The sequence below is a fragment of the Pipistrellus kuhlii genome, unplaced genomic scaffold, assembly GCF_014108245.1.
Source record: "Pipistrellus kuhlii isolate mPipKuh1 unplaced genomic scaffold, mPipKuh1.p scaffold_m20_p_6, whole genome shotgun sequence".
Classification (NCBI taxonomy): domain Eukaryota; kingdom Metazoa; phylum Chordata; class Mammalia; order Chiroptera; family Vespertilionidae; genus Pipistrellus; species Pipistrellus kuhlii.
The window spans coordinates 28,904,988-28,918,568 of NW_023425562.1; the positions used below are offsets into that span (position 1 = coordinate 28,904,988).

The 13,581-nt window shown below is 42.0% G+C and overlaps 1 protein-coding gene across 12 annotated transcripts in view; it reads right to left on the bottom strand.

Moving 5' to 3' along the window:
• PTPRM (protein tyrosine phosphatase receptor type M) overlaps nt 1-13,581 on the bottom strand; it is a 608,093-nt gene that overhangs the window by 65,695 nt on the left and 528,817 nt on the right. For all 12 annotated transcript variants that reach the window (XM_045574745.1, XM_036417770.2, XM_036417769.2 and 9 more), the window contains 2 exons: nt 13,270-13,357; nt 2,174-2,250 (listed from right to left, as the gene is read on the bottom strand). In XM_045574745.1, the coding sequence (XP_045430701.1) occupies nt 2,174-2,250; nt 13,270-13,357 (165 nt within the window). The remainder of the gene's footprint in view (nt 1-2,173; nt 2,251-13,269; nt 13,358-13,581) is intronic.

Genomic DNA, 13,581 nt, shown 5'->3' on the forward strand with positions numbered 1-13,581 from the left:
CAGTCTGATGCTTGCAGAGGGGGTGTGAGTAACTGAACTGTACACTGGCTGTGAGATGATAGACGAGCAATAAACACCAACAACGTATGGATTCTCTGAAATAACATGACCATGACCCTTAGGAGAGTGCAAACAGTCTGAGAATGTACAATAGAATTTCATTTATGGTTGGGCGTTATTGGAAACGTGCCAAGGCTTTAACACATATTCTGTTATATTGGTATAGGCAGTTATATCAATAGAAATAGTAAACATCATTTTTAAACACTGCTAATACCATGACGTGATGTTGTAGCAAAGACCAGGAATTTAAAGAGGCAGCAATTAGACAAGACCCCCTTCCTTTCACTGTGACCCTATAGGAAGGGGAAAGATGAAAACTGAGACCGCATAAAGAAGGGGGCAAAGAACACCACAGGATCAATATCTGGGAAAGATAAAGTCAACTTAGAGAAAATTACACACAGGAAACATAATGTCACCACTTAATACTTTCCATCTCTGCCCCCTGAGATGACCTAAAATACCACACCCAAAGCCACGTGGAAAACAGAGTCAAGAGACTTAAAGAGGAAATAGGGATTTTTTTTTAGTCAACTTAAATGCATATCTGTTATATTGTTTTGCTCTTAAAAACAGGTTGAACAACGAAATAACTAACAACAAAAGCAAACACATTCTTTTGTACAACTGACCCACAATGGGTTTCAAACATAGAATCATGGCACAGTTTAAATACGATTGATGATCCCTCACTTCTTGCCAGCCGATAAGCTCCACCTGGCAAGATCCTGGTCTCACTCATTTGCTATATATCTCAGTGCTAGCAAGGTGCTAGGAGGTAGGAGGAACTTATTTGTTAAACTGAAATAATCCACACAGACCATTAATGACCTATATGGCTAAACACAATGTCCATTTCCCAACCCTCATCTAATTGATCTATCAGCAGCATGAAAGCAATTAAGCCCCTTGAAATACTTTCTTCATTGGCTTCCAGGATATAACTCTCCTGGTCTTCCTACCTCCCTGCCTTATTCATTTATTTGTTGGTTCCTCCCCTTCACCTTGATGTGAGGTAGGAAGACCAGGAGAGTGCTATATCATAGAAGCCAATGAAGAAAGTATTTCAAGGAGATTAACTGCATTCATGATGCTGATAGATCAATTAGATGAGGACTGAAAAATGGCCATTGCTTCAGAGAGAATCACTGATCAGCTGCCTCTTGCATGCTGCTCACCTGGGACCAAGCCCCCAACTGGGCTTGTGCCCTGACCAGGAATCAAACCATGACCTCTTGGTTCATAGGCCGATGCTCAATCACTGGGCCACATGGGATAAAAAAATTCTTATAGTTATTTTTAGGTAACTCCTGGAAATTGTAACGCTAGGACTTTTAATAGCATCTGAGTAATACTTAAGCAAGAAAATAAAAGAATACATACATAAAACCTGTCCATGGAAGTATTGGTGGACTAGGAAATAGTGTGACAGCCAAACAGAGAATGGCTTAGGAACTGTAAGAGGGCTGAAATCTGCTTCATGTAAACTTGGGCTGTAGAGGTAACAGCAACTTTTACCTTGATTTTCAGTCTACTTTTGATTTCATTCATTCTTTCAACTGGAAATATGCTGTCGCCTAAAGAATTTATTCTAATGTAAGACATTAAGTTAACACGATGCAGAAATGAACAAAGAAGCAGTCTTCAATAATTAAACAGCTTGCATATTTAAGGGCATGTCTTGCGTGCATCAGAAGTCCTGGTTAACAGCTGCAGACTACTTTGAAGGCAACTTAAAAGTGCAGTGATGACAAGAGATGGCAAATCATTGAATTAGGAATTAGAGAGCTTTGTCCTCTTAATATGAACACAGATTTTTTTTTTTTTAACAATCAAAGTTGTTGACAAAAAATGGAAATAACATTTTCTGAGTCCCCATTGACATGGGATGGCAAAAAGGCAATGAAGGTTACAGAGAAGTTACCAGCAAAGAGGTTGATTTGAGAAAAGGAGTGGCCAAACCCTCACTGTAAAGCTCTGTGTGTAGGGGGCCATGTTGATGTGAGTGCTTCAGGAACGGGACCAACATATGTCCACCAGTCCTGTGGCATGCACACCATGTGGTCTGTGTCAAAACAGGCAGGCTTATTGAGAGTTTCAAGGTACATACATCGATATAATTCCCATTGATGTAGTCTGAGTTGTTGTCTCCTTCTAAGGTCTGCAGCCTCACCCTGGAATGATCATCTGAAAAGGAAAAGGAAAACCATTAACAAAAGCCATCTGTTGAGATGCTCAGAACCCCGGATTAAAAGGGCATTACATGGAGACCATCAATATCCATACTGCTTTATTTCCTATTTTGCTATTAAGACTGGTAAGAACTTACAATTCTTTGCATTTCACAGTAGATCTCATTAACTGATTCTTTGATCACTTAAGGACGTTATATAGAGTTGGGGGAAGTTTGAAACGTCCGCATAAGAGTCCTCTGAATCACAACAGGATTTTTTTTTTTCTTGGATTGAAAGTTTAGTAACTTCACTAAATCACATATAAGCCCTGAGATTTTGAAGGTTGCCTATGACATCCACCTTGACAAATGATGGTTATAAACCACAGCCAAGCCTTCTGGGAGGTGAGGACGTGGTTTTAACTTCAGTCATCGTCCATGATTTCTCTAAGCCCTCCTTTCTGCACCGGAGGGCAGATAGGCAGGTAGAGCCAGGCTCTCCCCATCAGTCATGGGACTGCATGAGACTCAATTATGCCAGCAAGCCTGAGCAATGCATCTGGAGAAGGGAATGACAGCACATGCCTCAAACTGGGCCACTTTAAGGATTAAATGAAAACACACCATGCCACGCTTGATGTCTGGCACACAAGCACTGGATAGCTGTGTTTATGGTGTTAGTCAACCTTATTTATTTATTTATTTATTTATTTATTTATTTAATTTTTAAAATAAATCTTTGTTGTTCAGATTATTACAATTGTTTCTCCTCCCCCCACTAATGATCTATATTTAAATTATTTTCTGAATGAAAAATTTTCTCCACAAATACCATTGAGAAACATCAATTATTTCCCTGAAAATCTATAATTTAAAAAGAAAAGTTCAAAAAACTCTCTAAGGCCAGATGTTTTCCTTTTTTGCTCACTGTTCTATTCCTGACCTCGAGATTAAGGCCTGGCACATACCTGGTTTCCCCCCAATTTGTGTTTTTTTAAAATGAATAAAAGTGAAACTTCTAATGTGTGAAAAATAGGTGATGTAAAAATTATTTTCCTAAATGAATTCTGTTTTTAGCAGAGAAACATTTCCTTCCAAATAGATGACAGTAACCCAGGGATGGATGCAAATGCAGTCAGAATGTTTCTCATGGTGACCTGCTTTACTGTATTTTGCTTGAAACTCGAGACTCCCTGTCCATAGACTGGGAGTGTTGCGGGGGAGGTGAGCCAGTGAGGCACAGGGTATGTGTGGACTGTTATGGCTTTTGTATTTGTTAGGAGAGCCGGTGCCCACGCACAGCTATTCCAGGGTGGAGCTATAAGCATTCCTCAGGTAAAGCCACTTGAGCCTCCCGGATGAAGGATGCTACAATAGAACTGAATCATGGCCGTTCTACACACATCGGGCTTTTAGTCAGCTCCTCTGGAGGGAGATTAGGTTTGCCTCCCTGTAGTCCTCGACTTTCCCTGGGCAGTTTTTTAAAAGGCAAGCCCTGCATTTACAGCCACCCAATCTTTAGAAGCAGGGCTGTCTTAGGATCTATTGCACCTCCTTGTCAGAATCCCCATCCACAGTTTATTTCTCTTAGACCATCGGGATAAATGCTGCCCATTCCCCGTGATTTACCACCCTTGGGCTTCTCAAATTGTTCACAATGTTCTCATTAAGGACTTCAATCTCTGACAAGACTGCGCTCTCATCTCCCATAAGCAGCACCTTTGAAAGAGTTTTCCCATCATCCCTACTATTCTGTCAGTTAACTCCTCAATTAAAAAAAAAAAATTGGCTGCCACTTCTCCAAATTTAATTGCTCTATTCCTCTGATGATGGAGCAAGATACGTGTACAGAGTATTTCTCGAGCAGACTGAGATTGTTTTTATTTCTCTTTATATGCCTAGTAGTATCTTCTCTTTATTGTAAAGTTGATTCTACTAGATTATAACCTCTTATGGTCAGAGACCACATAGTGTCCATTCTAAATATCCCCAAGAGGCTTGGCTGGCATGGCTCAGTGGTTGAACATTGACCTATGAACCAGGAGGTCACAGTTCAATTCCTGGCCAGGGCACATGCTCTGGCTGCAGGCTCAATCTCCAGTGTGGGTTGTGTAGAGGGAAGCTGATCAATGATTCTCTCTCATCACTAATATTTCTATTTCTCTCCATCTCCCTTCCTCTCTGAAATAAAAAATATATATATATTAAAAAATATTCCCAAGAGCACCTTTGCCAAGGCCACAAAGCCTAATCTCAGCCTGGGCTGCACTGCCACATGCAGCGGTCCTGGCCAACACACAGCTGGTGAGCATAAAGCATTGAACTCTGCCCCAATAAGGAACATGGTGTCATGATGGTCACAGATCCACCCTTAGAGCAGCTAAGTTGTGATCAGGAGAGTTTCACTGGGGCTCCCAGGGAGTTGGCAAGGATCTTGCTCTGATTTTATGTGTTTGCTTTACAACAATCTATTAAACTCTCTATGGATGCTTTATACCATTTCCTGTACCTATATTTCATTATCTTACCTAAGGAAAAGGTAATATGCAAAATAACCATCACTCCATCACAAAGATGGCAGTGCCCATAGCCACAAGATGGTGGCGCCTAGTCCCCTCTGAGAGCGGGCAGTGTGAGCCGGCTGGTAGAATGCTTGCTTCATCGCTGTGGCGACGAGGCAAGGGTCCCACCCTAGCATGGAGGGCCTCTGGGCAGCGGGTGCAGAGCGGCCAGGCCCTGCAGAGAGCAGAGAACCACAGGGAGTGGGCTTAAGCCATCATGGCTCCTGGATTGTAGAGGGCTCCCCTGAGGGCTCCAAGATTGGAGAAGGTGCAGGTCGGGCTGAAGGACCCCCCCTACCCCATGTATGAGTTTCGTTCACCAGGCCTCTAGTTTAAAAATAAGTGTCCACATGGAGGGCATTATGCTAAGTGAAGTCAGCCAGACCCAAAAGGATGAGTACTGTATCACCCCTTATATGAGATTTTAGAGTGTTCAGAATCACAGAGACAGAGAGTAGAATGGTGGATGGCAGGGCTAGGAGGAGGGATAATGAGTTGTTGTTTAAGAGTTGCAGTTTGGCCAAGACCGGTTTGGCTCAATGGATAGAGCGTCGGCTTGGGGACTGAAAGGTCCCGGGTTCGATTCCGGTCAAGGGCATGTACCTTGGTTGCGGGCATATCCCCAGTAGGGGGTGTGCAAGAGGCAGCTGATCGATGTCTATCTCTCATCGATGTTTCTAACTCTCTCTCTCCCTTCCTCTCTGTACAAAATCAATAAAATATATATATATTAAAAAAAAAAGAGTTGCAGTTTGGGAAGATGAAAAGTTCTGGAGAAGGATGGTGGTGGCAACTGCACAACAATGCTAATGAACTTGATTAATACATTAATGAACTGAATCATTGATCAGTACATTAATGAACTAAAATGGACACCTAACAATACTTAGGATGGTAAGGTTTATTTTACATGCATTTTACCACAAGAAATTGAGAGTCCACTCTCTCCGTCCCTCCCTTGTAGAATACCTCTTCATGTTCTCCTCGAACCCCAGATATCCTAGGAAACAGATCTTTCAAAGGAGGGAAGGGAACCTCATGGACTTGCAGCCTGAGAGGCCTCAGGAGTCCCTCTGTTGGGCAGCCTCTCCTCATACGGCTAGTCCCCTTTCCCTGATGACATAGAGGGGGAGGTAGCAGTGACTCTAGCTTGCTACTAGGGGACAGATGTCCTATGTTATTCATGTGTACTTAGTAGATATGAGGTTTATGGAGCATTTTTTCTTTCAGTGATAAAAATGTGTGGTTCATAGTAAGAATTAAGTAAAAGTTAGCTTGTATCATTACTGCCAATGACTTCATTCAAGACCTGATAATTTTTCACCTGGACTATTTCATTCTTGCCTCTAGCTCTTCCCTCTCCAGTGAATCCATGCTGAGTTCATCTTTTCTAAACCAGAATTTATTCTCTCCCCACCTAGTTTAAACCATTCAATATCAACAGGGAACTAATGACCAGTAATGACAAGGTCTTATAGAACAATGGACAGTGATGAAATCATAAAAAGGCTTACTCTGCCTTTACCTGGAAAGACCCCTGTGGCCTATTGTAGATTGGAGTAGAGCAGGTTACACAGCAGCATGTCTCAGGGAGTCTACTAATTTGTACATGTGTGTAGGGATGATGTTGGGATGACTGAAAGGATAGATTTTCTGCTGGGTGGGAAAATTTGGGGTGATATTTACTTCCATCTTTGTGATTTTATGTACTACTTCAATTTTCTACACAGTTTTTTACTAATTTTATAATCATAAAGAAAACAACAGCCCTATCTTTATTTAATAAAAATAAAGCAATCAACTTCAAGTCATAGAACAAAAAGAGATTTGAAGGAAACAGAAAGTTAGCAAGGTTTGAATTTTATTGGTGAGGTTCTGGGTAATTTTCCCCAAGTTTTCATTACTGCACAATTTTTTCTTTAATGTGTATGAATGGCATTTATAATTGAGGAAGAAAAAGAACCTATTTAGCCAGGGATGACTGGAATATGATCAAAAGTCAACTAAAATTTATGTTATAATTATAACTCAATGCTATTCATCAAGAAAGGTAACAAATCTGACCTTTTGAGATACAATCTGCTTAAAGGCCTTATTGCCATTCCTCTTTTCTATTTTTAAAAAGCCTTTATTATATGAAATAGGGCAAACATTATATTTTTGGGGTAAGAAACAGGCACATAAAGACCTTTTAAAAAGCATAACAAACCGCAGCCTCATAGATCTGTGGGTCTCTCTTCCCAAAACAAATACAAGTTATGAAATTCCTCAAGCTCAGAGATGGCCTGCGTTGTGGGGCATCCCAGGCACTTGTTTTGTGAAGTGGCCCCTCCACATTGCGGGAGGTGAGGAATGCCATGGAGAGTTCCTTCAGGAAAACGCCTTTCTCCAGCCATTCTCATGGGCCGTGCAGGAAGGTATGATTTCAGGAGGTCAAGTGCTCCCTGCAGCCCAAGGTCACCCATGTTTAAGCCCCATTTAGGGGAAAAAACTAACAGACCATGAAATCTCTAAGTATAAATGTTTCTTGTTCTTTTTAGTTTTACTAATCACAAAATGAAGTAACTATTCTTGAAAGTACAATTTAAAATCTGTAACTCAGCTTTTGAAATATTTGGGAGTCTTTTATATATGATATAAATACAATGATAATCAGCTAGGGAGAAATTCTAGCACTCTATACAGATTGTATAAATTAATAAGTACTGTGATGAATAACTACATGTTAAAATTACAAATAGAATTTAAGCTATATAAATATAGATTGATGGAAGTGGGTAACTATTCATACTGTTACCAAATTGATATCATTTTATATCAGATGCAGATAATGTGCTTAATATAGCTCAAGTTTTTCTGTCATGAAAGTAGGAGATGTGTATATCTTAACTTGGCAAAAGAAACAATTAAATGGATGTTTTCAGCATAAATATAAAAGCATAACAAACCACTGCTCACTGATGAATAATTATAATCTGCTGGTTACCATGCATGCATGTATTTATGCATGGATATGTATGTATTAATGAGTATATATGCATATTTTCATATATGCAGGTGTGTATGCATGAATGTATTTATGAATTAACATGCATGTATGCATTTGTGTATTCATGTATGTATGTATTTTTTGATGTGCATGTCTGTATGTTTGCATTCATACAGAAGTGGGATAATGTGATATTTATTGTAAAACAGGTCTCTATGCTTTAAGCCCCTGAAACATGTTACTGATGCCCTTTAAAACATGCTAAGTAGCTTCAAATATTTTATGATTTTCATACTAAACACAACAGATATGGGTAACAGGCTTGCTTGCATGTGATTAGACATTACTATAGCAGCAGAAGTGGATCATGTCATTGATAAACTTTCACCTCCAACCAATTCACTCTTTCTGCTAAATATTGATGACATATTTAAGGTAAATTGGAATCTCAGTGATCTAAGTAAACTTTGCCCTCTGAGAGGAGACTGGAAATTAATTTTAATTGTGATTGATCTTCAAATAATGGTTTTGCTCTTTCTGTGGTTATATTCTTGCAGAAAAGCAAGTACCTTAAGGAATTGCCTGGTGCCTCACCCCTCGGTGAGCCTGACTCCAGCCTGTTGTCCCTGCTTGTGCCCACCTGGGTGCTCAGGCCACGAAGGTTCTGAGCATGAGGCAAACAAGGAAACGCTGAGTGTAGTGGTGGGTGACTAGTGTTAAGCTTCAGTCTTGGTTTTAGGTGTTACTAATTTCATCTTGCCTTGTTTCTTTTTTTTATTTAGACATTTTCAGGGATTCATATTCATTATTTTTCAGAATATTGGCAGGACCCCTATCTTGTATTTTGCCTGATTTTTCTAGATTTGCATTTTGCCTTCTTAAACCCTGTGTAACAATCAATCTGTTTCTCCCTTACTCTCATCCACCTGAATTTTCCTCCCCCAAAGCTCTCCCTGCTAGTCCATTTTTATGTATCTAAACTCTAGTTCCCTGATCCTCCCTTCACCTGCCTTTATAGCAAAGACAGGCCATGACAGGGGTAGAGTCCTCAAAAGTGACACTGTAGGAGTCCTGCATGTAGCAGAGAGAAGCACGTGGCTATTAAAATTAAACCCTGGAAGAGCAGTCTTCAGCAGGGGCCCTCAAGATTGGTTGAGAGAATGAGGTGGACAGATTGGGTCACAGCTTTCCCTCTCTTCCTGGCCATGTCACAATTAGCTGGGAAAGTAGATAAAAGGGCATTAGTAACCCAATCAAAATGGAGACCAAACTCAGAAGGGACCCCCTCTCTTCCCCTTCATAAAGCTGTCTATCCTCTCTCTTCACTCACTGACCTCAACTTTCACCCACTCCATTCATAGCAGCTTTTGCTATGTTTATGAACTATCTGCTCCAGTGGCTATATCACAGTCTTCTCTGCACTACATCTCCTGTAGGACATTGTGGCATGCCCTTTGCTCCATGGTGCAGTGCTCCTTTGTTATATGGCTTTGTCTGAGTATTTTTCATTATTAAAGCCCCTCTAGACTCTCAATGCCCTCCATGCTCCTTCCACACATCTTCCCATGCCAATGGCTTCAACTTCCACCTGAATACCCAAGATTCATTAATTTGTATTCAAGCTCAGACGTTTCTCTTAGGGGTTTCAGAGCAGTTTATATAACCACCTACTTGGTATTTCATCTAAATCTTTCAAAGGCATCTCAATATGTCCTCAGATTCAACTAATACATTTTCCCTGCTGCCACCAACATCATGCCCGCCTGAGCTCCCCTCCCATCTGAGAAAACAGTCGTCCTTCCATTTGTCCATCCTCCCAACTGTCCTTCTATCCACCCACTAATCCATTCTCCTGCAAACCAGGAACATAGGAGTCACCTCTGGCTCTTGACTTCCCTACCCTACATGCTATCCATTCAGTTTGACGAATTATGTCTCTTGAATCCATCTACTTCTCCTCTTTCTAGTCCACATTATCATTGCTTCCCTCCTGGGTTACTGAATCTCAATAAGTGTCCACTTCCATTTAATTATTTTACATTATAGTTAGGTTAAGTCTGCCAAAGGCAAACTTAATTAACCTCACCCCTTCTCCTAAAAAAAGCCTTTAATGAGGTTTTCCACATTCTTATCATAATACTAACATCCCTAATCTCCCCCTGGAAGGCCCTGCAGGTCTGACATCCGCTTTCCTTGCTTTCTGGCCACTTGTCCACTCTCACCCCTCCCAGCTCCAGCCACCATCTGATCTTCCTTCCGGTCCTCAAACACAACAGTTCCCTCACACGAAGGGTCTGGTCTGCTCTCAGTGGAAGTGGTGGAAGCCTTCTCGCACTTCCTGAACAAGTCTACGTCCCACTATGGGCTTCACAGTACCATGTACCTCTCTTTGTGGCCCTTGATTTCACTTATTTGTATAATCACATAGTTCATTTGTAAAATCATTTAATTTTCTCCTCCCACCTGTAGGAATGGCAGTTTCCTGAGGGTGGGGGGCGGGGGGCTGTGTCTGTTGGGGCTCACTGCGGTCACCCAGCATATTCACACTTCCCACCTCCCACCTCTCCCTCAGTCTAGCTCACTTGGCTCCAGTGACATGATGGCTCCTTGTTGGCCCCAACACCAAGTTGAGGTGAACCACCCCTTTGGGGTCTCTGCCTGGACGGGCTTGGCTCCCTTCCTCACTTGCATCACGTACTGCCTGTATCTTCTCCTCTCAGGGACTGCATTGACCACAAGGCTGTATTTTTGTTACATGTCTGACTTTCTAATATACACATTATATAGGTTACTTAGGGGTTGTTTCTCTGTCTGCCCCATAGGCATGTTCAGTGCTATGTGGGTGAAGAATTCTGTTTTGTTTCCTGCTCTCTCTTTGACACCTAGGGCAGTGCCTGGCATGTAACAAGCACTCAATAAATATCTGCTGAAAGAATTCCTTTGGCTTGGCATGGAGCCTGGCACATGTCAGATCAATATGTCTTTGTTGACTGGACCACAGGAAGTAGGAGGGAGCCTTGGAAGGGCCTGTAGGTTCCGGCTATGACCTCTAATTCCTGACCCCAGAAAAGAGGACCCCTGGATGTGAGGGGCTGCCATTAGCTGGGAGATTTGCTATATGTCTTAAGCTCCGACTTAATTATAATTAAGGGAGTATCAGGAGGGCTATGCTTATGTGTGTGGTATACTAATGGTGAACTGGGTATTAGTCTGTATTTGGAAAGGGCTAGCTCAGCACATTTATTGTGTAAATAAGCAAAAGTTTAACTTACTTAAGAGCAAAAGCAATAAACACTTTTAAAGCATCATTAAAAGCATTTTAGATTCAAACACGTTTGCAAAAACAATGAATGTGATCATTACTAGTACTTCTTATATTCTCAGAAAAGCACTAATGAGAATCTCTAAGATGTGTTGACGGAATCCTCCCATTGCTCATCCTAGTGAGTGGTATTATTCCCAAGGCCTAGGTGCTCTGCAGCAGGCTCCCCAGTTAATGAAATCATCTTCCCACAATTACATACTTTTGTGTGTGTGCCTGTGTGGGAGGTGGTAACAGTGTTCTTCTCTATGAGCAGCCAATATGGTATACAGATAAGCATGATTGAGATACATACTTTGACTCTTTTTATTCCTCAAATCCTTCCACAGCCTTAACAATTCTGAAGATGATTTCACACTGCCATAAGTAAAGACACACAGACAGTCTCAGATAAATGATGGTTCTCAGAGAGTGCCCTCGGCACTGCAGTGGCCTCATCAGATGGACCTGGGTAGCTCACACCTGACTGGGAAACCCCCTTAGTGAATAACTCAGCCTGCGAGTTCAGCATGGAGAGTGGACAAGGGCTGGTGCCCGGAAGTTCTGGTATTTAAGCCAACAGTAGTGGTATTTTGGCGGCCATATGCGGTAGTGAACTCATCCTAGTTAGCTGGGATGGGTTAACAGTAGTATCTAAGCATTTGGAGCCCCTATTTTGAAAGTATGCATAGTGGCTTGGCAGGTGGTCTAAGTGGTATCTCAGGACATGCCAGCACAGAGCCTTACCTGGAATCATACTCATGACCACAGACAGCTCTAAAGGGACTTTAGAAAACAGACACTAGAAAAAAAGATAACCATTGGAAACAACACAGATAAACCAGGAAGGCCTTATGTGAAGTGAAATAAAATGGGCATCACAAAGAACAAGCGCACGATCTCATATGTATAATCTACAAAGAATACATAGAAGCAGAGAGCAGAACAGTGGTCACCAGGGGCTGGGAGTGGGGGAAATGTGGAGATGTTGGTCAAGGGTACAAAGTTACAGTTATGGGGATGGATAACTCTAGACATGTAATGTGCAGCCTGATGACTGTGGCTAATGACAATGGGCTGAACCCGGAAAGATGCTGAGAGAGGAGTTCCTCGGTTGCACCAGCCACATTTCAAGCCCTCACCGGGCGAGTGGTGACCGCACGGGAGAGCACAGACAGGCCATTTCCACAATCCCAGAACATTCCATTTGCTGTGCTGCCACCGAATCTCTACTGTCCTACTAAGCAATGTGAACACAGGCAAGTAAAGCTTAATTGCACTTCCATAATCAATAGAGCTAACATATTGCTCCCCTGGACTACGCAAACCTTTCAAATTTGTTCTTTTGTAAGTAATAGGACACGAGGAGCTAGATGCTCTCTGGGTCTATTCCTGCTTTTTTGTTTTTTTTTTTATTTACGTCTATTTAGAAATAGTACTAATTCTGTGAGTACCTTGTGCACACTTGGTGCAGACGGTGTGATTTAGAGTAGTTTAACGCAGGGGATGGATGGCTTCAGCCCTGGGAGAAGGAGGCTCATCCATCTACCACGTGTCCCGGCATCGTTACGGAACATTAATGAGGTTGGGCTCAATTTAAAACCCGTCCGGGGCATTATGGATGGGTAACATTCAGTTGCACAGGAACTGGGAATTTCCGAGATAGAATCCTCGCTCTTTGGCTAATGAGTGTTGCGATACGGGGACTATCATTTAACTTCTGCGTTTCAGTTTCCTGTCCTTAAAACGGGGCCATTACTGACCTACCTAACCCAAGTGTCCAGAGGATTAATGAGTTAATGTTTGCGCGGAACTCGGAGCTCCTGGCGGCGAGGCGCGCTGGGGCGTCATTATTTCTAATCGTTCCCACGCAGCAGCTGGGTACCATTAGGACCGTTATGTGTTTACTCCGAAAACGCGTTTTCTTTCTCAGCATTTGAACATTACCGATGTTCCCCAAACCTTAAATCTCACAGTGAAACTAGCCCCATAGCAAGACGCGCTGACATAGTGGGGGAATTTAGGTAGTTTTCCCCTTCCTTTAATAGGAACGCAACGCCAGCGTCCCAGCAGGATGGAGCAGTAATTGCACTGTAAATTCTCCCTGCTGGAGGCTGCTGGTCAATCTTCGCAGGCGCGGGAGGAAGTTACAGCCCAGCACAATTACACCGTCAATACTTACATGCAATGATATTCCCATATCTGTTCTTCATTCTGTTCTCATCCTTCTTAGCAGAGTCCCATGGCGCTGACTGCCCTTCAAAGAAGCTCTGGAAGAGAGAGAAAAGTGACACCAGGAATTACAATGTGGCGCCATAAACACTGCGTTTCAATGACAGAGGAGGGTCTGAAAAAAGGTGCAAGGGTTCATAAGGAAAAATAATGTTCATGCAAATGAGATAACTGACGAAAGCATTTTATATCTTAAACATTTCATTTAGCTCCTTGTTTTCTTTTAGTTAAATGTTACAAATGGGGGCGAAAGGATGAGCCC